This window comes from Panthera tigris, chromosome A2 (genome assembly GCF_018350195.1).
Source record: "Panthera tigris isolate Pti1 chromosome A2, P.tigris_Pti1_mat1.1, whole genome shotgun sequence".
Classification (NCBI taxonomy): domain Eukaryota; kingdom Metazoa; phylum Chordata; class Mammalia; order Carnivora; family Felidae; genus Panthera; species Panthera tigris.
Window position 1 is genome coordinate 50,930,877 of NC_056661.1, and position 25,941 is coordinate 50,956,817.

The 25,941-nt window shown below is 45.2% G+C and overlaps 1 protein-coding gene and 1 pseudogene across 5 annotated transcripts in view; both read left to right on the plus strand.

Moving 5' to 3' along the window:
* The first annotated feature begins 5,402 nt into the window (after nucleotides 1-5,402).
* MTMR14 (myotubularin related protein 14) overlaps nucleotides 5,403-25,941 on the plus strand; it is a 44,858-nt gene continuing 24,319 nt past the window's right edge. For 3 of the 5 annotated variants that reach the window (XM_007075498.3, XM_007075504.3, XM_042979479.1), the window contains exons 1-7: nucleotides 5,403-5,695; nucleotides 7,831-7,979; nucleotides 13,010-13,118; nucleotides 19,609-19,684; nucleotides 19,963-20,023; nucleotides 21,534-21,656; nucleotides 22,942-23,015. In XM_007075498.3, coding sequence (XP_007075560.1) covers nucleotides 5,540-5,695; nucleotides 7,831-7,979; nucleotides 13,010-13,118; nucleotides 19,609-19,684; nucleotides 19,963-20,023; nucleotides 21,534-21,656; nucleotides 22,942-23,015 — 748 coding nt within the window. In that variant the 5' untranslated portion in view covers nucleotides 5,403-5,539. The remainder of the gene's footprint in view (nucleotides 5,696-7,830; nucleotides 7,980-13,009; nucleotides 13,119-19,608; nucleotides 19,685-19,962; nucleotides 20,024-21,533; nucleotides 21,657-22,941; nucleotides 23,016-25,941) is intronic. The other 2 variants (XM_007075499.3, XM_007075500.3) reach the window with 2 other exon arrangements.
* LOC122236476 lies at nucleotides 17,106-18,808 on the plus strand (annotated as a pseudogene).

Below are 25,941 nucleotides of genomic sequence, written 5' to 3' on the forward strand. Positions count from 1 at the left end.
TCACACATATCCCATGGCAGGGAAGAGTTACTAGCTTGTGCTTTGCCCTCAGCTTGCCTTTGGCTCCCTCACCAGAAATAACCAAATTTCCTTGTTGATTCCATCATAATAAAGAATGATCAGGGGCGCCTGGGTGGCTCAGTCGGCTAAGCGTCTGACTTCAGCTCAGGTCATGATCTCACAGTTCATGAGTTTAAGCCCCATGTCAGGCTCTGTGCTGACAGCTCAGAGCCTGGATCCTGCTTTGGATTCTGTGTCTCCCTTCTCTGACCCTCCCCTGCTCACACTCTATCTGTCTCTCTCAAAAATGAATAAACTTAAAAAAAAAAATCTTCAGATCTTTAAGCATGGATATTTTTAAGTCTTTTGTCATTTGCACTCTAATGCTTTTGCAGAAGTGAGTTTCATGGAAAGGACCCCACCAAGTATTCTTGACTATTGACACCACTGCCAAATTATTGTTAGAAATAAGCCCATCGACCCAATCAAAGGAGGGATGCAAAGACTCGGAGCACAGTGAAGTGAGGTTTTAATCAATGTTCTTGCAAGAGCAGTGTCTGGTGGATAGGCACACTCGGGGAAGTTACAGCAATTTATTTCCTTTTATGCAAGTCCCTCCTCTGGTTCATTATTGGCTGATACTACAGAGGTTTACAGCCTTACCCAGATGTCACCTATGCCCATGTAAGGCAAAAAGCTGTATGATTGGAGTAAATGTATATTCCCTGAGGTGATGCAGAGACTCCTCCCTTTGTTCTTTCACAGATGCCCATTGCAAAGCCAACAAAAATAAGCCCATGAAACAGGGGAAAAAGGACCAGAAGGTGAAGTGTCTAAGGGCTTGGGACTTCATTGTGGTGGGTGGGGTTTATACATATTTCCAATAGGTTGTAAACCTACTAGTAACTAGACAGCACAGCTTTTATTTGGTATTTCTGAAAGCTAATCTTCTCTCTTACTTCTCACAGGTATCAAAAGTTGGGTGCATATTTCACAACTGAAGAAGGCCACATCTGACATTTGGTCCTGCGTGAATGCTGAAGACCTCAAAATCAAATTGACTAGGAGGAGAAGTAGCTGAAATCAAGGTAGACTGCTTTTTCCCAAGAAGTTAGATTGATGAGGGAGCATAAGGTAAGCTGACCTCCTTCCCCCACCCCAGGGGGGGATAGTGTGGCATTTCTCAGGCACTCCTGGCTGCCCTAAAGCTAAGAGAAGGAGAAGACAAATGATTAACTGATAAGAGATCACAGTCAAATAGGACCTGACCCTCCATCAGTCTTAGTATATTATGAGAAAAAGGCAATCTTACCAATAGCCTAACCTCCAGAAACCCATAGACTCAGTTTCCTGGAGCCCCAATATTACCCTCCCCTTCACAGTGATGTGAGGAACAAAGGCAAGAAGGAAATGGTAGGTGAAATTAAATTACTTTGTAACCTGTAGCCCATTGACAAGTACTTGAGACAGGCAGAGAATAACATTTTTCTAGGAACTCCAAGTCCATAGTATATATAATCAGTCACTCCTCACAACCCCAGTGCGGCTCTTTCTACCCATGGGTCCTGACCCCACGCTCTAATAATATCACCTTTTTGCACCAAAGACATCTCAAGAATTCTTTCTTGGCCGTCAGCTCTGGCCCCTCACCACTCCAAAACTGCATCAGGATCTAAGACATTTCTTTCCATTCCTCTTTCCCTTTCTGACCATTCTTTTCCTAATTCTTACAGTATAAAGGTCTTTATTATAGTGTCTTTCTTGGATCAGATGGCTCCCCCAAATGTAGGGCAACAATCAGGTGGAAGTTGGTTGTACTGGTCATGAAAGGATTAACTCAAGGCAAAACAAAGGAGATAAAAGTTTATTGAATACACCACAAGGAAGCAGCAGGTAGGACATCAGAGGAGAGACTGTCTACAATGAGACAGTGGGTGGGGATTGTTTTTAAAGGAGGAAGGTGAGGAAGTCTGGTGATCTATGGAATTTTCCCATTTTTGTTTAACTGTGTCTGGTAGTAAGTAGCCCATTGCGTAGTTAGGGTCTATGGATCTTTCGAAGTGGGTCCTCTGATGGGCCAGTCTGTATTCAGCCAGAGGGTCACCGTGGGCCATTTCTACATTCCATTTTTCAAGTCTGTTTGCCTAAAAGCAGCCTCTACATTTTGATTCTTTTCTTCACCTTTTACCTTCTCCTGGCCTGTAAAGACAATGCCACTGTGCACATATCTCAGGCCATTATAAAGGAAGGTAAATCAACTGTTGGATTTGCTATGCTGCTGGTAATCCTATATAGTTCTTTCTGCTTGTGACAAACTTCTTCCTGATTTCCAACGCCTCAGTTTCTCCAGAACAATGTTGCTAGATAAACACCTCTGGGGAAGTGGAGACATGTGAAATACACAAAATACGTAAACAAGTCAACTGGCTTAAAGAAGTATCTTCAGGGGTGCCTGGGTGGCTCAGTCAGTTAAGTGTCCGACTCTTCATCTTGGCTCAGGTCATGATCTTGCAGTTCGTGGGTTCGGGCCCTGCATTGGGTCTCACATTGGGTTCTGTGCTGATGGTGTGGAGCCTGCTTGGGATTCTCTCTCTCCCTCTTCTCTGCCCCTACCCTTGTCTCTCTCAAAATAAATAAATTAATTAAAAAATTAAAAAAAAAAGAAGTATCCTCAATATTCTATCCTCAATATTCTAGATCATGAATATTGTTTGGCTGGTAATAATTATTATTGTCTCCCTACACGCTACATTCTCTCAAAGTTTTAAATGCATGTGTGCAGCCATTGGTCATCCACCAAATGATCTCTCTCCAACTGGAATGACAACAGAGAACAGAAGGATGAAACCAGTTCCAAGAATACAATCCTGACATCATCTCTTGTGTATATTATACTGAGACCTGTAGAGACAATGGTAACTAAGAGTCACACTAATACTGATTTTTTTAAAAAAAAAATCAAACCATTCAAGGGAATGATCAAAAAAGGGGAAGGGGGAATCAATTTTTAGGCCCAAGGTACAGTCATTCCTGCCTGGGGTACCAGGTTAACAAACTGAAACTCAGATAACTTTCATGTCCCTGTAAATACTCTGCTTGACCAGAAACACATTAGATTTAGCCAATCCCCAAATGCCAAGCCTGAAAGAGGACTTCAACTCTCTCCATTTTGACTTCAAACTTTCTAATTGATTAAATTCTTCTTTCCAGTTTATTACACAACTCAAGCAAAAGACCCTGCAGACAAAGTATCCACTTATGGGAACCAAAACTACCTCCTGAAGCAGTAAGGACTGCCCTGAGCCAGCCAGATCCCACCCATGACAATGCTGGACCACACCTTTACTGCCTTAGGTACCCACCGAACTTTGTCCCACATTTTCCTTATATAAACCTGGAAATACTTTCAGCACTTCGAGAGTCTTTGAGATCTTTGAGATGCTAGTCCGCTGTCTTCCCCTCAATGAAATAAAGTCCTCTCTTGTTTCACTACTACTCATTGCTCTGCCTTTAGATTTTGTCAGCAGTGAGTGGATAAACCTGGTCTGTTTAGGACCCCCAGAGACAGGTGCCCTTGCATCCCTGTGCCCCGGCTACCGGCCAACTCTGGGCTCTATACTTCCTTCCTTCTTTCTTATTTATTTTCTATTTTTTCTCTTCCTTGTTACTTATTCTTTATTCTATAAAATCTTCCTGCCTCCTGCCCCATTTTGCAGTTCTCTGGACCTTGGGAACAGAGACTACAGCTTCATGAGGTACTAATTACAGTTTGTTTGTATTACCGGTTAAAAAGAAACAATAAGCCCCCAAATGGAGTCAGTTTTGCTTAGCATCAAGACTTAAAGCCTAACCTAGTTGGAGCTTCAGCTTCTCCCAGGGGTGGAATTTTGAACCAATTTTTTGGCAATTTCCTAGTCAGCACTAGTGAGGTAATCTGCACCATAAGACCCTTTGTCTTCCCCTAAGGAAAGGTAAACTTGGCTGAAATGTTCAACTCTTTTAACTTCCTTGCCCCATCTTCCTTCTGACTATAAAATCCTTCCATTTTGTACAGTTCCCCTGAGCGCCTTTCTACTTGCTACCTGGTATGCTGCCAGGTTCATGAATGGTTGAATAACGCCAAATTTACTTCGTTGAATTTTGTTTTTTTAACACACCTAAGTTGTCTTTTAAAAAAAATCATTTTTGGGGGGCGCCTGGGTGACTGGGTCGGTTGGGCTTCCGACTTCGGCTGGGGTCATGATTTCACAGTTCGTGGGTTTGGTCCCCACGTCGGGCTCTGTGCTGACAGCTCAGAGCCTGGAGCCTGCTTCGGATTCTGTGCCTCCCTCTCTCTCTGCCCCTCCCCCATTCACATTCTGTCTGTGTCTCTCAAAAATGAATAAACGTTAAAAAAATTTAAAAAAAATTAAAAAATAAAAAATCAATTTTTAAAAATTTTTAAATGTTTATTTTTGAGAGAGAGACAAAGTGTGAGCAGGAGAGGGGCGGGGGGCACAGAATGTGAAGAAGGCTCCAGGCTCTGAGGTGTCAGCACAGAGCCCAATGATGCAGGGCTTGAACCTGCGAACCACGAAATCATGACCTGAGCTGAAGTCAGACACTTAACCCACTGAGCCACCCAGATGCCCCCTCAAAAAAATCATTTTGTAACAGTGATAATCTGTTAGAGATGAATACTATGTATAGTATAGTATAATCTCTGTATAGAGATGAACTATTCACCCATGAAGTAATGAGATTTGCTACAAAATTATTCTACTGAATGAGGAAAGATTGATTAAGCAATCGTTTGGTTTATGTTGATTATTGCTGAAACTGACGAATGAATACATGAGGGGGTCATTATACTATTCTCGCCACTTCTTTGAATGTTTCAAATATTCCATTAACAAAAAAAGAAAAAAGAATATGGTGCTTTTCAATTATAGAATTTTAACACAGTTATGACTCCTGTTTCCTTTGATAAAATGGGTTGACTATAGGAGCATTATAATCACAGGGACGTTTTGAGGAGCAGTGCAAAAAGAAGTGCCTTATGAAATGCTGTTTTATTATTACTTACTATGATTACTATGATTGCCAACACTAACTAGTTGCCTTCAAGCGTTCCCTCTTCCTCTTCCTGCAATGGTTTATTCCAGTCTTCCTCTTCTTTCCCATAGTTCCTCCCTCCTCGTTCCCGTACTAACATCCCTCCCACAGCCTCAGTGGTTTAGCCCGGCTTCCCCAGGGGAAACCCCGAGGGGCGGAGCAAGAGGGATCTAGGAGTAGCCTCGGCTACCTCTCCCTAGACCACTTGGATCGCTCCGCATTTGGAGGTGGGCCGGTAATCACGGGGCAGGGCGCGAGTCCCGGGCTCGGATTGGCCAGGGCCGAAGTAAACATCCGGCAGGGTGGGGCGGGGCCGGAAGTGGAAAGGGAAGGCGGCGGCTGAGGCTGTTCGGGAGGTTTCGGAGTTGGTGCCTCCAGGTGCCATGGGCAGGGCTGAGGCGCGCTGAGGGGTCGTGGGGTGCTGAAGGGGAAGCAGGGCTGGGCCATGGCCGGCGCTAGGGCAGCCGCTGCCGCCTCAGCGGGGCCCTCGGCTTCTTCGGGCAACCCGCCGCCTCAGGAGCCAGGGCTCGGGGAGCTGCTGGAGGAATTCTCCCGGACTCAGTACCGGGCCAAGGACTGTAGCGGGACGGGCGGCTCAAAGGTGAGTTCGAAGGTGTGATAAGCACAAAGAGAAGTTCCTAGGTTTGAGAAGTTACAGACGGAAAGGCTGAGGTCAGGGATCAGAGGAAGGAGAGCGGGAAGTTCCCGGGGTCTGGACCTGGAGAGTAAGGGTCGGGTTTAAAAACCGGAAAAGAAGGAACTGGGCACACAATGAGCCAAGAAAGGACGTCCTTTGGTTTGAAACAAGGGGTTTGGAGGTCAGAGCTGAGGGACCATGTTCAGAGATTAGAGAGGGGAAGGTGAGGAGGGTTGTTCCCGTGTATCAGATGTGGGTACAAAAGCCCCCAGGTTTAAATGGTCTAGAGGATTTCTCCTGGTCAGAGGTCAGAGTGGAACCGAGACAAGAACCGGGTGTGTTGCTTCCTTATACAGGCTTAGCATGACTTTAGACTTAAGCTCATCCCTTTCCTTCCCCTAGCAGGAAAACAGCCCACACTGTCTCTATTCCTTTATCAAAAGCCAGTCTCAGTTCCTCTTTTTTCTCCCCTTGGGATTCCCTTTAGTCTCCTTATTGCCATATCTGGAAGGCATCCAGTCTAGTAAGGCCATTCCCATCCTAGGTACTGTTTGACAGTCAAACAGGAATCTTGGGAATCCTCCTCTTAGTCCCCACGTGCTGTTGGTAAGTTTAATATCAGGCTTTCTAGTGGGTTCTGTTCCATTCTGAGCCATGGAACTTAGGGAACCGCTGGAGCATACTGTACTTGGCATCATTCTATTCTCTGGAGTAACCTAGGGGAGACTTCAGTAATGATGGGACTTCCCCACTCTCCAAACAACAAAGTGTTTTTCAGAGCTTAGCCTGAGGACCACCTGTTTCAGCATTCTTTGTTTGTTTTTAACTTTATTTATTTTGAGAGAGAGCATGCAAATGAGGGTAGGGCAGAGAGAGAGAATCCCAAGCAGGCTCTACACTGTCAGCACAGAGCTGCATGCGGGGCTCAAACCCACGAACCATGAGATCCTGACCTGAACTGAAGTCGGACATTTAACTGACAACCGCCCAGGTGTCCCTGTTTGTTTTTTTTAATTGTTTTCATTTGGATAAATAAACTTTGGTCTGTGAGTTTTTATTTTTTACTTTATTTTCTTAAAGTTTATTTATTTTTGAGAGAGAGAGTTGAGTGCGAGCACGAGTGGGAGAGGAGCACAGGAGGGAGAGAGAATCCCAAGCAGGCTCCATGCTGTCAGCACAGAGCTGGATGTGGGACTTTATCGACGATCCTGGGATCATTACCTGAGCCAAAATCAAGAGTCGGACACTTAACAGCCACCCAGGTGCCCGTGTCAGCATTGTTAAAAATAAAGGTTCCTTGCTCCCATCTATTTCTACTGAGTCAGAATTTCTGAGGGTGGCAACTTGGAATTTGCATTTTTAAATAGGTTTCATCATGATCCTTATGTATCTTAAAATTTGAGAATTCCTCATCTAAGCCACTATGAGTTTTTTCCTCTTCCATCTTATACCCCTGAAGATTAGAGTGGTTATGAATTAGACCTGACTTTCACGACATCTGGCCTTAAAGCCTCTCCAAGATTCCTGATCTCTTGTTGACTTCTCAAGATATTACATGTCTTATGCCTTTTTTCTAGTGGACCTTTCCCTGAACTAAACAAGAACAGTTTTAAGAGAAGCTCTTCCTTCTATTTGACAAATAAAATAGAGTGTAGGGAGATAGCCTTGTGTGTAGCTTTTACTCATTACAACAACTAGAATGTCTAGGTACTTGTCTGTGGCTGTAGAATGGGGAATAATCTGGAGCCAAGGGAAGAAAATGGATTAGTGCTAAAGTAACCTAGAGCAAGAGTTCTTTATATTTTATGGATTGTGGACCCCCTTGAAAATCTCATGAAAACTGTAATCCTTTCCTTGGAATGCTTAACAGTTTCACTGCAACACTGCAGGGCTTAGAGACCCTCCCAAAGCATACTGCATATAGATTAATGAAATACACATCAGGGCCTGTGTCCCAGCAAAGTGTCTCTTCCAGGCATTGAATAATAATCACTGAGGCACATGTCATTCCCAGTGACCTGTCCAGGTCACGAACTGTCTAATTCTCATACTCAGAATCCCAGAATATTCTTTATGCTCAGGTGTCCTCCTCTGTGCAGGTTGAGCGCATTGAGAAGAGATGTCTGGAGCTGTTTGGCCGAGACTACTGTTACAGTGTGATCCAAAATGTGAATGGGGATATCTGTGGCCACTACCCCCAGCACATCGTGTTCCTGGAGTATGAAAGTTCTGAGAAGGAGAAAGACACGTGAGCATCATGTAACTAGAGTGTGCCTGTCTGGGGAGGCTCTGACAGCTCATCCACCGAGTCAGGAAGTTTGTGACTGGGTGGGGAGCTGGGCGGGGTAAACTCACTTTCCTCAGGTTTGAAGCCTTCTTGGTGTCTTTGGTTCATTCAGGGTTTGATAAGTTAGACTGACAAAGTAGTATGGCATAGAGTGAGTGGTTGGAAGTCACAGTAGTGGACTGTTTCTCCCCTACCTAGCGCTCACTGACTTAAGACAGCTTATTTCACACCTCACCTTTCTGAACCCTAGTATCCTTTTTTTAAGAGAGTATAGGTGGGAGGTATGCTGTGTCAAAGTTCTTAAGAGCACTTAACCATATGTAGAGCTTAAGAGCCTGAAGTCTGTGGTCAGACTGCTTGAGTTACACACTGGTTGTATAACTATCTTGAGCAAATTATTTAATCTTTTTGTCTTTTCGTTTTCTCATCGGCAAGTCTCTGCCTCTGTTTAGAAAGTGGCTAGTGCAATCCCTGATGATAAGTGGGGCTGTTACAAGCCTGGCATATTTATTGTAAGAATCAGAAATAAGAGCTACTGTTTAGTGAGGGCCTACCAAGGCCTGAGTGCTTTCTGTGGGGTAACAACAGGTGAAACAAAAACAGATATATAAGGCACCTGCCACAGGATACAACCTGTACGCTGTTTGACACTAATAAATAATCACATCCTGGAGGCTCCAGGAAATGCTTTATGTTGATCTCTGAGTTTGTTCCCCTAGTTTCCGTGCTTGCTGCTGATTTTAAGAGAATCCAGGAACTGTTGTTCACAGGATCTGTGAAAGCACGGCCCTGTAGGTGCGATATTATGATGAGTGCTATAGTAGAGTCATGCTGTGCAGTGTGGCAGGCCCTCGCTATTCAAAGTGTCCCTTCAGTGCACCCAGGAACTGGCTGGAGACTCTGAATCTTTGGCCCCAGAGCCACTGAATCAAAATCACAGCCTAACGAGATGCCCTAGTGATTTGGATGCACATTAAAGTTTGAGAAGTGCTTCTGCAGACAAACCAGGGAGAATGGTTAATTCTGCCTGGAATGTGTGTGTTTGGGAAGAACCCATGGTAGAGAGCCTCTTCAGCTGGAATTAGAAGGATGAGTCGCAGTTCTGACACGTCCTAAAGGACCAATTTGTATATGGTCTTGATCTTCAGGCCAAGGAGTGTAGACTTGTGGGTGTTAGTGGTTTTTATTATGTTAGTATCCCCTAAAATCATAGATTTTGGGACCCCTGAATCAGGATTTCCAGAATCTACATTCTTAGCTCCCTAGATGAATCTTATATATGCTGTAGCCTGAGAGCCACTGCTATATGCCACAGGGAGTCAGAGAAGGCTTTCAAGTAGAATAACCAGGTCAGAGGAGTTTAAAGACTAAACCTTAGTTTCCTTATCTGTAAAACGTAATGTCTACTAAGTGTGCCGTCTCACGACGTTGTGGTGGGGTTCACTAAGAAAAATGAATGTGTTAGAAAAACAGATTGTATGTAGATGATAGAAACTGTATCATATCCCCAATTGTGTAGCTTAAGAACCCCAGGGATCTCTGAGCCTAAAGATTTGGGCTTTGTGATGGCTCCATTATACATGGTTTCTGTCTCTTCATAACTTCTTTCAGAATTAGGTAGACTCACCATCTATAAACCCTTACACTAAAGTTTCTGAACAAGATCTCTTTTTCCTTGCCCTCACCCTCCTCTCCACCCCCTTCACTTTTGGCTGGTGGTTTTACCTTGGTGCCCTGATGGCATTCTGGTATTAAGCTCAGTTGTAGTCAGGATGGTGCTTCTCCAAGCAGACTCTGAGTGAATCACCTGGGGCTTTAGTTATAATGCAAAATCTGATTCAGTAGGTCTGACTGGGGCCTGAGCTCCTGCATTTTCTCACCAGCTGCCAGGTGATACCAGACCACCCTGTAGTAGCAGTGCATTAAGGAACTCAGTCTTGGTGACCTCACAGAAGCTTTTCCTGGAAGGAAACCAGTTCAGTGCTGACTCAGTCTAGCCCTTAAAGAAGAGGAAACTAATAATGTGTGTTGAGTGCCTACTGTTTGGCAGGTGTTAGGGTTCCACACAGTAGCTCACTCAAGTCCTGCACCTACTCAGTGAAGTAGGTAGTATCACTTCCCATTCATTGTACGGAAGAGAAAGTTAAAACCCAGAGAAGTAACTTGCCTTTCCCTGAGATCACAGAAGTGGTAAGCAGGATGGGTTTAAAATCTGTGTCTTCCTCACTCTGCTGTGTCCATCTGTCTGCCTTTTCTTTCTGTCACCACCACACTTCTTCCACCAGCAGGGTCTCCCCTTCTAGGCCAGGGCCATGGTGGTATATTCATAACCCTTAAGGAGTTACTGGAGTTTGTTTTACTTTTTACTCCTTCTAAGGCCTTGAATTCTGAGTGGGCAGTGCTGTTGAATTGAAGAGAAGGCAGTACATGCACATTCAGATGAGAGGAAGCAGAATTTTTTGTTTCTTTACATACCTGGCTTTGGTGTTAATATGACACTAATTAGACCCCATTACACAGGATAGAACTGGATTCAGGAAGCAGTTTAGTTCTGTTAATCCCCCTCCCCGGTTTAGCCCACCATCTGGGAATAGAAGCCTGGACAGGGATCTCTGAACAGCCAAGACATGTGTTTGTCAACAAGAACTCCTTGAGCTGCTGCCATGTGGCAGTCTCCAGGGATGCAGTGGAAGCCCTGCCAGATAGATGAAGTCCCTCCTCTTAGGTCTTGTGAGTAACAAAGACCAATAAATAAGCAGTGACAGTGTAACAAGAGACGGAATTAGGGGATGTACAGATGAGGCCTTGGGGGTGGTGGTTAGGTTCTGTACCTAATTCCCATGTGGGAGGGGCTGGAGGCTACCCCACACCACCAATTCTTGGACACCAGTTGGGTGTCCTATAATTCAGCTCAATTCTGCCACTGTCTACCCAGAGATAGCATCAGATTCCACAGGTTGATAGCTCAGTCCCACAAGACCAACATAAATATACAAGCCATCATTTATTCACTCAGTTCTGAGTATCATGTGCCAGACACAGCTCACTGCTTAGCACTGTAAGAAAAAGATCCTAAGGCCAAGAGATAATAAAAATAAAAACAGGAACCACTGAGAACAGAAACTGAATCAGTTCTTTGAGTAGGAGAACCAGCAAAATAAACCACCTAGCCTAACCAGAAAAAAAGTACGCCTGCTTCTACATTAAACGACTGCCCAGAGCCCCTACGAGGGAAATACTGGCATGTTCTCCATCTTGGTTTTGTGGAGTTTGTGGAACGGATGGTCTCAACCTGGGAGAATCCAATGCAGTTTCAAGGCATTTAGAACTCAGAGGGAGCTGCTGCTGTGACTAAGTGAGATTCTGTTGCAATAGATGGTGCTGACCAGATCTGTGAAAATGGCCTGAGGCCACCAGAACGTGAGAGGAAGACTGTTGTGGACAGTATTATATGTGCTCTCTGTTTCGTATTTTCCTGGCATCTAAGTTCAATTAGATTATTTTGTACTGAGGTGCCTTTTTATTTCATAGAGAAACTGAGTGAGGGGAAGTGGCAGAACTTGGTTTTCAGTGACCCATGAATTTTCTGGGGCCTGGTGGGGGGCCAGTGCCACCCTACACACAGCTTGAAGAGCATGCCAGCCTCTTCAAGTTTGCCTTTCTTCCTTTCTTCAAAAAGGGGAAAAAAAATTACAAAAGTAACATCTTAAATCAGACCTTACAGAAGAATACACCATGGGAAGTGTAAATTCTGTTCCTTTACCCCCTTGTCTTCCAAGATCATCAAACTGTTGGTCCAAGTTTTTATTTGAAAACCCCTTTTTAACTTCAATTTCAGACCCCCACTTGATAGTAGTTATTTTTTTTAGTAACTATGTCTTGTGAATAGATCTATGAAGACTACTAAAAAATCAGCAGTATTTCTAAAAGACTTTATTAATCCCTACAACATCCATATAGGCCTAAAAAGATACCACAGATGTGTAGGAGGCATTGAACTTACGCATTCAGAAACGGTTATTTGTATGTGTGTGCCGTGTGCCTAGAAGGATTAGGACATAGAAGGAATTAAATGCCCTCTAGGACTTGACCTGGAAGTGCAGCCCTTCTAAGGAGGGAACAGGAGTGTCTTCCCTCCCTTCTGCTCACTTGATCTACTTAGCTTCCCACTCTTTAACTTTCCTGCCTCTCATTTCTTGCGCAACCAGAAGCTCTGACTGGCTGATGTGGAGTGTTTTGCTCAAGATGGGTAGGTGAGTCTTTAAGAGGAGACCCTTTTTTTTTTTTTTTAACGGGTCTACTGATTTGACATGGGTGTGCCTTGCCGGAGCTTATCTCTCAACCTGACTCCTGTTTTGGAAGTTCCCTTACCACACCCAGTGGATTAACTACTTTATTTCTCCATGCCACACATAGCTTCTTTTTACTTCCATTGCTCCAACATTACTTGCCCTGTTTGCTGTTTGGACTGTTAGAGACAATTGGGATGTTGAGGAAGTTTCAGAAGCTTATCACCATGTGAGATGTGAGCCTTCAGCTTACCCTGCCCCCTGAAAGTTCACAAAAATGGCACTATGATTTCCATACACTCCCCAGGGCACCTATTGTCCTATTATGGGAGGAAAAAAGTGTACTTTAGACATGGTCAACACCCAGTTTGCTGTGTGTGTTTCTGTTTTGTATCCCATGTCTTCAAAGTAGCTTACTGTTTTTTTCATCTTAAAGCTTCTAAAATCAGGATGACTTAAATTTTAATACCTATAATACAGCATTTTTTTTCTTTTCCTGAAAAAATTTATCTGTGATCTAGAACTTAGGGATTAAAGCATTTACTAAATTCCAAATGAGTATTGACACACACATATGCAGACCTCTCATGGGGTCTTTGTGAAAACACACACACACACACACACACACACACACACACACACACACACACACACAATGCCCACTTAGAAACCAGTCTGACCTGTCTCTTGCCTGTGCATTAGGTTTCAGAGCACCGTGCAAGTGAGCAAGTTGCAAGACCTTGTCAACCGTAGCAAGACAGCCAGGTGCAGAGGACGGTTTGTGTGCCCGGTGATCCTGTTCAAGGGCAAGGTAAGAACGTACCATAGCCTCACACTCTCTGAGACCTTCTTCAGGGTAACTGGCTTAATGCAAAGTGTAGGGTTGTCTTGTTCTTGGCATTTGCCAGCCCAGTGTTAGGTAATTACTGGGTGCCTGGTGCTGTGCAAAGAAGCCCAGAGAAAACAGACCAATTCTTACACCACCTTTCACGGTAGTCTATGTAGGGAAGGGATAGTCACACCGGAGTACCCCACCCTGTGTTTTGGAGACTGCCTAGGTTCATATCCTGTCTCTCTTACTTCTTTCTATACAAGGCCTCAGTTTCCTTGTCTGTAGAAGTAGGAATGACAATCATACCTACATCAAAGGTTTATGGGGTAGATTAGATCAAGTAAGTTAATACATTGTTATGTGTTCATTCTTTCAATCATATAATTTACTAAGTGTTTATTGAATGTGTATTATGTTTAAAGCCATAAGATACATCAGTGTGTAGACAGTCTTTACCCTTATGGAGCTTTTACTCTAGTGATGGTTGTTAATTTGGGTCCCCAGTGTGGTCTCATTTTACCTGTCTTTTCATAATCCTTTAATGTAATGGATGGTCTCGTTTTGCAGATGAAACAAAGGGATTAAATAACTTTGCCAAGTTTACCAAGAGAGCTGGGGGTTTGAACTTACCTGGAGTTCCCTCAGGCTTCCACACTGAAATTTAGGGTCCTGCGGTGTGGTGTAAGAGAAACACAGGGCTAGCAGTGTGGATTGAGCCACTGATAGCCTCATTTAGAGAGTAGGACATAGCTTGAGAGCACCGGAGGAAAAACAATGCTAGCTGGCAGACGGGTGGGAGAGTTTTCTGAGCAAGTGATGCAACATGGGAAAAGGCATGGAGACAGGAACTAGAGGGGCCAGGACGCCTCCCTCACTGAAGTGGAAGGTTCATGCCAGGCCAGAGCATGGAAGGGACTGATTGCAGGAGGCCAAGTGCTGACCATGGTGCTTGCATTTGCCAGGAGAGCAGTGTGATTTTTGAACAGGGAAATACAGGATGAAAGTAGCTTTTTCAGGAGGATTAGTCTAGGAGGACCGGACTGAAGTAGGGAGAGCCTGGAGGAGGGGAGAGGAGCAAACGCAGTCTCTTTATTCAGTGGGCAGATACTTGAGGGCACATGTTGCAGTCCCAGTGTCTTGCAGAGTCCAGCTGTGGTTATCCAGTGGGTGGTTGAGTGCCAGGGCAGCGAGGAGGAGAGATGTGAGCCTTGTTTGGACCCCTTTGTGCCTTTCTTTTGTAAAATGGGAGAAGGGCAAATGTGAAAGGGGGTTAGGAAAGGGGACTTGAATGAAGGCTTCCTTGGGAAGGTATATTTTAGGGAAAGCTTGTATGGAAGCTCCTGAAGTTGATCACCTTACAGCTTTTTGTGCCCCTTCCCCCTTTGGGAAGTTGGCATCTTCCTGCAAGTTACTGAACTCCAGTTTAAAGACCACTGCTCTGTGGAGCATAGTGCTTGTCACTAGAAATTATATAGGTAATACTCAAACCAGTGTTTCCCAAAGTGTGTTCCAGAGAACAGTATTTTTTAAATTTATTTATTTATTTATTTATTTATTAAAAAAAATTTTTTTTAACGTTTATTCATTTTTGAGAGAGAGAGAGAGACAGAACATGAGTGGGGAAGGGGCAGACAGAGAGGGAGAAACAGAATCCGAAGCAGGCTCCAGTCTCTGATCTGTCTGCACAGAGGCTGATGCGGGGCTCGAACTCACAAACTGCAAGATCATGACCTGAGCCAAAGTCGAACACTCAACCAACTGAGCCACCCAGGCGCCCCCCAGAGAACAGTATTTTAAGGATATGCTTGTGAAGAGCATTCTCTGTCACACAATGATAGTAGATTTGGCCTAGCCTCCAGGCTCCAGATTCATAAAGTATGTTGGTACATGTACATTAATATAACAAAGGCTCTGAGACATCTTGTAGCTGAGAGACCTGTGTAGCTTTGTCAAGTCTGGTGTTTCTCATTTGTCTGCAGACCATGAGTAAGGAACTTTCCTGAATGTGTTTTGGAAATGCCACGCTGAACAGCTGACCAAGTGGGGTTGCTGAATGGCAGATTGTTTGCACTTACAGACTAGACAAGTCTAGGAGAAAAGAGCCTTAAACCACCTGATTTCAGAGGAAGGGCAGTGAGTAGAAGGATTATTCCAAGGAGTCCTTGGCATTCATAAATGTTTATGAGGGCTTTGCCATTAATCCCGGTTTCTTCTATTACACCTTCTTGTCCAGGCGGAGCGATACCGTTTCATACCCTTTGGCTTCCCCTGACACAATCTGTGTTCACTCACTTTATACCTCCCTACAGTGTGCTTCGTTCTGCTTGTGTGTTTGAATGTCTGTAATTTCCTTTCTGCCTTAATCCCTTTGAGGACAGGGGCTGTGTCTGACTCTCGTCCTTCCAGCACCTAGCAAAGTACCGACCTGGCTTGTAAGTGCAAGCTTAGCTACTACTCTTGGATAAAGCAAGAGTGGGCCCTGTGCTAGTGTCTAGGGTGACAGATGAATAAGGCGGTCCTTGTCCTTGTGGAGCTCAGTGAGTGGCAGGCAAGTGGACAGGCGGTTGAGAGCAAGGTTAGGAAAGGTAGGAGAATGGGATCTCATCCTCGGATTTGTGGCACACAGCAGGCTCTTGGTAACTAGTGCAGCGATGGCAGTGTTTGTTACCAGAACTTCTCTGCTGGGTTCGGGAAGGCAGGTATGTTAAGAAGTGCTTGCTTCTTCAAAACTCAGTTCAGTGTGGCTAGTGCAACTAAAGAGCTAAACATTTGATTTTATTTCAGTCAATTTATAGCTGAAACAATAATAAATTTTTTTGGTTAAACAACACTATTTGGGGGCAGGACTGCTTTTCCCTTTAAATGCTAAAAGTAAAGGGGCATCTGACTAGCTCAGTCTGTAGACCATGTAACTCTTGTCTCAGGGTCATGAGCATAGAGATTACTTAAAAAATTTCTTTTAATTACTGAAAAAATTGCTAAAAGTAAAGCATTCTAGTTTAGATGTGCTGAAAGTGTAAACTACAGATCAGGTTTTGAAGATTTAGTACAAAAAAAGTAAAATATTAATGGTTTTTAAAGTGATTATATGTTGTTGTAATATTTGAATATAAATGGGTTAAATAAGATTCATTATCAAAATTTTTTAAAGACAGTTCAAGCATTTAAGGGTAAGATGTTCTCCCATGCCATTTTTTCCCCCAGCACTTGTATCTGGCTTTTAGACAGTGAAAATTAGGACACGTCATCTTTCTCTTTGTTTCCTCCCATAAGAGATGGGGAACAAAGGTCTGCCACTTTTTTCCCTGTGCCAAAGTTGGTTACGAGATGAACAAATCCTACAGAGCAATGTTCCTTGTGCAGAATTAGAGGCCATTCATAATTAGACCAATGGAGGGCATTCACAGTGCATCCTGATTTCTCAGTCAAGCTTAAAGTGCAGAAATGGCGGGATCATGGATTGGAGCCATGAGGCTAAGCAGCAGGAGTCAGGGGTCAGAATCTGCAATGCAGTACAGCTTCTGCCAGGTTCCACCTCAGGACCTTTCTTCAGAGGGGGTTGGTGCCTCACTTGGGGAGTTAGCCAGCTCACCCTCTCTCTTCAATCTGATGAGTCCTCTGGGCCCAGATCTGACTGCCTGACTTACCGAAAAGGCAAGGACAGATCTAAGAGTATGGGAGAACTGGGACAGAAAGAGGTATCTGAACCTTGAAAAGAGTTCAAGAAACAGTCTCAAAACTCAGGAGCCAAAGACAGTGTGTGCGTGCTCTGAAAAGATTTAACAGAAAATATGCAAAGAGTGTGATTTGGTGCAAGCAACTTAGGTGATGGGGGGAGGGCAGGCATGAGAACACATGCTGTTCAAATGCCAACAAGCTTTCCCAAGTGGCTGCTGAAGGCAGGTCCTGGTGCTCAGTGGCCGACACTGTCTCCTGGGCTGGCTGGTGGCCATCGTGGCCAGGCAGATGCTGTTGGGGTTGAAGGTCATTGTTGTGCCCTGTGAAGACATCAGCATTTCTGGCAATTTCTACAGAAACAAGTTGAAGTACCTGGCCTTTCTCCACAAGCCGAGGAACACCAACCCACCCTGTGGCCCCTACCACTTCAGAGCACCAAAACAGATCTTTGGGTGGACAGCGTGAGGCATGCTGCTCCACAAGACCAGCCAAGGCCAGGCCGCCCTGGACTGCCTCAAGGTGTTGGATGGGATCCCGCCACCCTATGACAAGAAAAAGCAGGTGGTGGTTCTTGCTGCCCTCAAGGTTGTGTGTCTGAAGCCTACATGAAAATTTGCTTACCTGGGGCTTCTGGCTCACGAGGTTGGCTGGAAGTACTGGGCAGTAGCTACCACCCCGGAAGAGAAGAGGAAAGAGAAGGCCAACATCCATTGCTGGATGAAAAAGCAGCTCTTGAAGCTACAGAAACAGGCTGGAAAGAACCTGGAGAAGAAAATCGACAGATCTACAGAGGTCCTCAAGACCCACAGACTTCTGATCTGAGCGTAATAAAAATGACTGTTGATGCCTCAAAAAACAAAAACAAAAAACTGTCAAGTTGAATGTGCCCTCCCTACTTACTGTGAGAGTTTTGTGGGTTCTAAAGCTGGGGATTGGCTCTTCCCTGCTCCAGTTCTCCACTTCCCTGCTTCTGCTTACTGGGATGGTCCCTGCAGAGCAGGGACTCTTAGTAGGATCTAGAAATGGGTCCGTGGATGGACTTGGGAGAGTCTAGGAACCTCTAAAATGTGAACTGTGGTATGTACATTTTTTTCTGGAGACAGTTGCTCATTTTCATCAGATTTTCAAAATGCTTGTGGACCCAGAAAGAATGAAGCAGCCCCCATGGGAGTGCCTCCTGCTCAGGCCCAGGTCCTTAGTTGCAGGCTTCCAGGACAGCCTTCCCGCAAATCTCTTGTCCCCAGCCCTAAAAAACCACCCCACCTTCCTCAGGTGGCATCCAGGTTGCTTTTCTGTTACCTGCCCTCTCTCTCAGCCTGCCACTACCTCTAGAGAGCCAGAAGGTGACCTGGTGGCTCCCACCCACAGCCCTTTCCTTATAGCTACATAACTGTTTCTTTCCCATTATCTAACAGAGAAGAAGCCTTCAGGCAGTATTTTCACAGTCTTCCAAGGACCCGCTTTACATTGCCAGTCTGTGTAACCCATTCAGGAATGAACCTCACCCCTCTGTCAAATAGCCGCCCCTCTCTCTGGTGTGATCTCCTATCCCCTCACTGCCACTCCCAGCCTTTAGTGAAACTTGGGGGTGCTTGTATATGCAGTTACAGCTACTACATTTCCTTGATAAGGAGGAAAGAGATGTAATTTCTTTAAAAAAAAAAAAAAATATTCCTCCCCACATTTCTCCATTAATTGACCCACCTGCTTCAAAGGTTGCTCACCCCTGCACTGAACAGTTCCATATGCTGCTCAGCATGCAGGCTTTGGAGGTAGGTGGGTCAAATGAAATCCCAGCTTGCCCCTCATGGTATGACCTTACACATCACTTCACCTCTCTGTGCCTTTCTTCTGTGAAGCAGCAACAGTGCATGCCACCTGCCACATCTACCTCATGGGCTTATTGTGAAAATTCAGTGAGACGATAGTGTAGGGTGCCTGGGTGGCTCAGTTACGCGTCCGACTTCGGCTCAGGTCATGATCTCGCAGTTTGTGAGTTCGAGCCCTGCCTCGGGCTCTGTGCTGACAGCTCAGAGCCTGGAGCCTGCTTCAGATTCTGTGTCTCCCTGTATGTCTCTCTGCCCCTCCCTCACTCATGCTCTGTCTCTTTCTGTCTCAAAAATAAACATTTTTTAAAAATTAAAAAAAAAAAAAGAAGATAGTGTAAACGTTTCATTGCCAAGCCCAGCACACATCCATATGCAGCAACATCAAATCTTACACATGTGACTGCCACTATATCTAGCCATTTACCCTTAGTAATGCTTTGGTGCCACCTGTTTGGAAGAGATACCCCTCTTGACAGAGGATGTAGATTAAAAATTCCAGGCATACTTTAGACTGACTACTGTGGCCTCGAAGCTCATAAGACTTTGGGGAGTGCTCCTGGACTCAGAAAATGGGCCTAGAAAAATGAGGAGTCCCAGGAGTTCCTCCGACTGTGCACACTTGAGAAAAATATCTTGACCCGTTGGCCAGAGGGTGCAAACTTGCAGACCTAATCTACAACAGAGTGATTATAGTTACTAATATTGTGTTACATGCTTGAACATTGCAAAGAGAGGTGATCTTGTGTTTTCACCACAAAAAAAGATTGTATGTTAATTGTATGATGTGATAGAGATGTTAATTAATGCTATGGTGGTAATGGTTTAATAATACATGTGTGTCAAATCAGCTTGTTGTACACTTTGACACAAATATTGTATGTCAGTTCTATCTCGATAAAGCTGAGAAAAACAAGAACAAAAAAAACCCAGAAAAGCATCTGAAAATGTTGTTTCTCTCCCAGCACATTTGCAGGTCAGCTACCCTGGCTGGATGGGGGGAGCTATATGGACGCACTGGCTACAACTATATTTTCTCAGGTAAATGTTGAGCCACATCCTCTAAGAACAAGAACCAAGTTATAGAGAATAGCCACCCATGCCACAGTGGCATAGGTAGAGAGTTCGAGTAAGCTCTGGAAAGACCAGGGGCCTGGTCTTCACTCAGGGAGATGCTGGGGTAAAGTAGACTGCCAGGCATATGGGGCATCTGGGCTGACAGACATGTAGAGCTAGAGCAGGGTGGGAGGAGCCTGGTCCAGAAGCCCCTGGGAGGAGCCCCGTGCAACAGCCTTGGTGCTGACAGGTTTCTCTGGCAGGAGGTGCAGATGATGCCTGGGCAGATGCAGAGGACATCACAGAGGAGGACTGCGCTCTTCGGTCAGTGCCAGGTTGTTATGGGTCTGGGCTTATATTGGGGATGGGGTCAGTGACCATTAGTGGCCATTTTCATACTGATGGTGTATATAATCACCACTGGTACAGGTGAGTGCATTGGTTCACTCCTGCCACTGCTAAATCCATGCCCCTGAAATAGAGTTGTTAAGGTCCATCCCATAGCTTCCACCAGAGCTGATTTTATCGAATGCCTGAGGAGTCTCTCTCCATCCTACATAATATCCCAGCCCCAGGGTCCACAGGTCTGAGACAGGGTTCAGACATCTGTGTGTGTCTTCAAGCCCCATGGTTTCCAGGGGGTGGCCAGGGTGCTGACAGCCAACCTGCCAGATAACACACAGCACACCTGGTGCCAAGGCACAGGGCAAGGGCTGTGGTCCCCATATGGGAGACTCAGAGACTAGACGTCCCACAGTTCATCAAGTTGTTATTGATGCCATAATAGAGCTTGATGCAAAGAACTCTTTTAGACCCCCTTAAAGAGAGGAAATGGGTTGGTTCACATTCTTCCTGCCTCCTTTCCAAATGATTTTAGAAAATGACACCCAAGGATGTTTTGGAAAAGCTCCTTTGCATGGTCTGTACCCGTGGAAAGTCTTTAACTGGTGTCAAACATCTCTGGAATGCACACAAGCACCCTAGTAAGATCAGCTGCCCCAAATCATGGCTTGGTGCATGAAAACTCATCTCACTATGCCCAGTTCTGCCTGTTAGTTCCAAGAGCAGCAACCCTGGCTTGTGCTCAAGAATGTTTGGCTCTTCCCCTGGGATCAGACGACCTCGGCCTCAGCCAGGCCGCCTTCCATAGCATACGCTGTTCTTGGCGAGGAGACTGCTGTGTACAGCAAAGCAGTGGGCATTAAAAAATTAATGGGGACTGTTTACTTGTTCCACTTTTGCCTTTATCTGTATGACTGATCAAAAGACAGCCTGGAGGATTAGGAAAAATTTTATCTCTCTGCTTCTTAGACCTGCTAAGTAGAGGGAATTCACCTGCTACTATTCCACGATCAGTTGATAAAATAACTCTCAAAAGTCCATCTCCCAACACGCATTTCACCCTGTTACATTATGAGAAAATCCTATGGCTAAAAATGATCATAAATGGGAAAAAGGGTGGGTGGAGGGAGATAAACTCTAATGGAAGCTCAAAGACTCTATCAGCCACCAGCTTGCTGCTTTTTAGAACTCAGAGATTATCTTGAGTCTTCTGGCTTAATGTCAAGTAGTGCCCAAAAGCCCTTTCCTGGTTTTTGGCTGCCAATTGCTCCCCTTTGAAATGAGTCCCAGAGAGCAGAGTAATCTCTTAGAAAGTCACCTTCCCTGAAACCAGTTGTCCTGTCTTGGCCCTCCCTCTGTCTTCTGGAGAAGGGAAATAGAAGTTCTTGCCAATGACATCTATACCTCCTTGAACACGCTCCCTACCCCCCACCCCCCAAACTTCTCTGAACAAATGTGTAGTACATCTTCTCCCCCTGGCTCTTTGTTTCAGAAGTTCCGACACACATCTTTTTGATAAGGTCAGAGGCTATGACATCAAGCTGCTTCGGTACCTGTCAGTCAAATACATCTGTGACCTGATGGTGGAGAACAAGAAGGTGAAGTTTGGTATGAAGTAAGTACAGGACACCTGCTGCGAAATGGGCAGAAGTGATGTGTTCACAGCTTTTCAGGTCAGAGTTGGTATGTAGCAGTGACCAAAGGCTCACCACACGCTGGGCCACATGCTGAGGGCTCTCTGTACATCTTCTAGCTGTATCTTCAAACGTTCTTGCAAGGCAGACTCTACTACCCCTCTCTTCCAGGTGAGAAACTGAAGCACAGAGAAGTTAAGTAACTTGCTCAAGGTCATGCAGATAATAACTGAGGCACCATGAGTCTCTAACCTGTGCTGTGCTGCCTCCTTCTCTTAAATACTCTTGAAGGTTTTTCCCTTGGTTCCAAGCTCTCGCCATCTCTGGTGGATTAGACTCTCTTTCTAAATGGAACAACAACAAAAATCAGCCTGTGCCCAATTTTTATTTCACATATAGACTAAATCTTGATATCTGATAGGAGAGAACATTTGAAAATAATGAGGTGATGAGACTGTAGTTTTTCCCCACACTTTTTTTCATAATATTGACTCTTATGTTGAGTTTGTCTTACAAAGTAGGGCATACTGAGGCCTTACAACTTAGCATTCTGTAGGTGCCTGAACATTCCCTTTGCCCTTCTTCCCTTCATCTGTCATAATGCCCTAAGTCTTTCCCTGTCAGATCCCATTTGTCCGTCCTGTTTAGGAGTGTCATCAGTGAATATTGGAGAACACCAAAGAGGCCAGAGTCTCCCAAAAGGCCCCTTTGCACATTGTCTCAGTTGCTTGCTCTCGGCTGACTCCCCGTGCTGGGTCAGGGCAGCTGTGCTGTCCTCATTTGTGGGGCTTAATGGGAAGCTTGTTCTGCTTATGGTTGCTGTCGAACTAGAGAGTAAAACCTCTCTTGCTTGAGAAGTTGGAGTAGGAGGCAGAGAAGTTATATTTCTCGATTGTTCAAAGTAAGCACTGCTAAAGGAAATCATTCCTGATTCTGAATAGTAGTTGTGGGTTTGCTTGTTTGTTTTTTATGTTTATTTATTTATTTATTTTTGAGAAAGAGACTGCAAGCGGGGTAAGGGCAGAGACAGAAGGAGACAGAATCCCAAGCAGGCTCCATGCTGTCAGCACAGAGCCCTATGCGGGGCTTGAACTCATTTACCATGAGATTGTGACCTGAGACGAAATCACGACGTACAACTGACTGAGCCACCCAGGTGCCCCTGAAGAGTAGTTTAGCAAGAGGTTCATTTGATGTTGTAATTGCTCATTGGGGAATGGTGCGTATGTGTTGTGATGCCATAACACATTGTGTCCTGTCTTGTAGTGTAACCTCCTCCGAGAAGGTGGACAAAGCCCAGCGCTATGCCGACTTCACTCTCCTCTCCATCCCATATCCAGGTAGGGAGCTCTTTTCTAGTCAAGTGACAGGTTTCCTAGGACCAGGAGCTCTCAGAGGCCATTTGCAGGCCTTCTACACTTAGGTACATAGGCACCCGGGATCTTTCCCGGAACATCTTACATTGATCAGCATAGGACACTGTGAGTCTCACTCTTAAGCTCTCACACTTAGGGTAGGACACTGTCCCGGAAGGCGCTTTCCACTCCAGGGATTGAGTCCTGGCTCAGGTACTACTACTACAACCTTGAGCGAGTTACTTCACCTCTCCAAGCCTCAGGTTTTCTCAGATGTCATTTGGAACTTGGAAAGGCTTAACTCAAGGTTTTGTTGTGAAGCGTAGATGAGATCGTGTGTGTCAAAGTGCCCTGTGCAGGTAAACTACTATTTAAGCGTAGAACAACATTACTAGTACTCTGTGTCAGCAGCTAATCACACTGCACTGGCCCATGTGGATGTGAACCTTTGAATGTCTGTCTTAGGGTGATCAAGTTATTTATGGAAATTGCCCCAGGTGAGGTCCTTCTGGTGATAAAGAACATAATTGCTCTGTCTCCAGTTTTACACGGTTGGTGGCCTCACCATGTTATAAGGCACTTTGGTGTACACAGAGCTAGCTGCATTTGTCTCTGGTGCACAGATCTGCATACAACCTGTGGCCAGGGCAGTATTGTGTGCACTGGACGCTAAAGCTGTACTGGTCCAGCTGGTAACATTTAAGCTTTCTGACAGTACCTGCTTGTCCAGCAAGGGAGGCCAGAGAGCCCTAATGTCTGCACAAGACAGCAGCAAGTGTGCTCTTTCTCCTTGAAATGTCTCGCCTACTTCTCAGTATCAGCATCTGCCTTCAGTCCTGCACTGGACCTTGTCTCCTCTTATTGGAGCCACATAGCCAATAGCAAGGTGGGCCCATGATGGCAGGTTGCTGTTCAGCCAGGTCTTCTCATTAGAACGACAAGTTAATCTAGTACTTGGCGGGAGAGGGTATCCTCACTGGTGTGAGCTGGTGGTATCCAAGCCACAACCTGTGATAGCTTGGCACTCTCACAGTGGCCTCCCCTGGAGTGTCACTTCACTCTTCTCTGCCAGCTTAGTGGTTAGTGCCATGCAGAGTGGGGCGTGAGTGCCAGCCATAGTACTGTGTGTCCTTGAACAAGTCCCTTAACCCTACTTATCACTGGCTTCATCCTCTCCATAAAATGAAGAGAATGGTGCTTATTTCATAGTGAAGTGCTGGGCCCATCCCCGGCAGGTCCTCAGTAAACAGCAGGCTAAATCATGGGTACGTGGAGGAGAGGCTCAGGGAAATTCCTCTTCTTGAAAGCCACTTTGGGTAGATGCAAACCGTCATGATGCTGCTGTGGGCTTGACAGTATCAGAGCCACGTTGTGACAGAAGTGTCCTACCCAGAGTGTCTGCGCTGGGGCTGTTAGCTCTAAAGCTCATTTTCAGACCTAGCTCTTGACTCCCAAGAGATGTCTTGGGGTCCACAGACCGAAGTACTCTGCTCAACAGGAAAGCTGTGTGAGGAACCAAGCATCACTTTCTTTTTTTATATTTCATTTCTAAGTAGAGCTGGGTTTAGAAAAAATAGTTTTGGTAAAAGTTTGCATACCACTGCTTCAGAACTGGAGCACAGTATCCTTTCTGCTGTAGTGAGGCAACCCGTTACCAGACTCCCGAAACGTGTTAACACCCTTCGATGCAGTTATTCGACAGACCACAAATGCAGCTAATGTGGGCCTGGGGATGTTCATCCCGCTGTCTGTTTATACCAGCAGAATGCAAGAAACATTCTCCTTAGAGTGACGATGACATAGTCATAGAAGTATTGCATACTCATAGAAGGATACTTAAGACGCCCAGCAGGACACAAAATTGTATAGTATGTCAGCAGTAGAGGGGAAATGTGGTTACACAAAAGGGTGAGGAAGAAATATGCCAAAATGGTAAGACGATACAACCTGTGGATTTTTTCCCCCTGTTCTTGCCAAAGTATTTACATACTACATCTGGCAATTGGGTGTGTGTGTTGGTGGGAGGGAAGGAGAGAGGGACCAACAGAAACCAAAAAGCCAGAGGTGGGGAGGATGCCACCACACACCCAGGTGAGGAGCAGGAGAAGCACTTTTTACCTGCTATGCTTGTGTTCTTGAATTTCTTTACAAGCCTGAATTACTTCGTCCCAAGGAAAAGAAATAGTTAACCATTGACAAAACCCAGTCACAAACTGCAGTTTGGAGCTGTTCAAGGCATCTCAGCTGAGTCCTCTAATGACTGTGAGGCCACACAGGAAGTCCGATGCTGTCATTTCTAGCTCTGTCCAAGTAACTTGGGCTTGGACTGGCCCTTGAACAGGAGAAGTGTTCTGGGAACACTTCCTTCAGGACACCAAAATAGACTGAAAACTCCACAGCACAAGTCTGATTGGTTTTCGCCTTGAGTGAGTGGCTCTTCTCACCCCCGCTTTTGGTCCCATCCTTGACTTTCAGTGGGTTTGGAAGTCTGTTCAGGTAATGAATGTCAGGCATTGCCTTGGGGACTGAATCTATTTTAATTCCATCCATTTCTCCCATGAAATTGCCTCTGCATCACAGCCTGGCCAGAGCTCAGCCTAGAGCCTGCAGTATTGATTTGAGCAGGTCGAGTTTGGGAAAACAATCCTTCAAAGAAGCTCAGAGAGATAATTGGTGTCTTTTCTAAACCTGGGCTCATAATTCCAGGGCCTCTGTCTGATATTTATGTTTCTCCTTTCTGCCAGTGAAGCATCCTGGAATAGGCTGGAGTGTTAGAGCTGAGGATTGTTTCCTGACTTCTCAGTCAGCAGCGAGGCCTGAGGGATTAGAGTGCAGAGAGCATGGGCCGTGTCTCCAGACTTTCCTCTCTGAAGGAGCCCTTTCTGTCCTCCCTGGGGTGGCCTCCCACAGG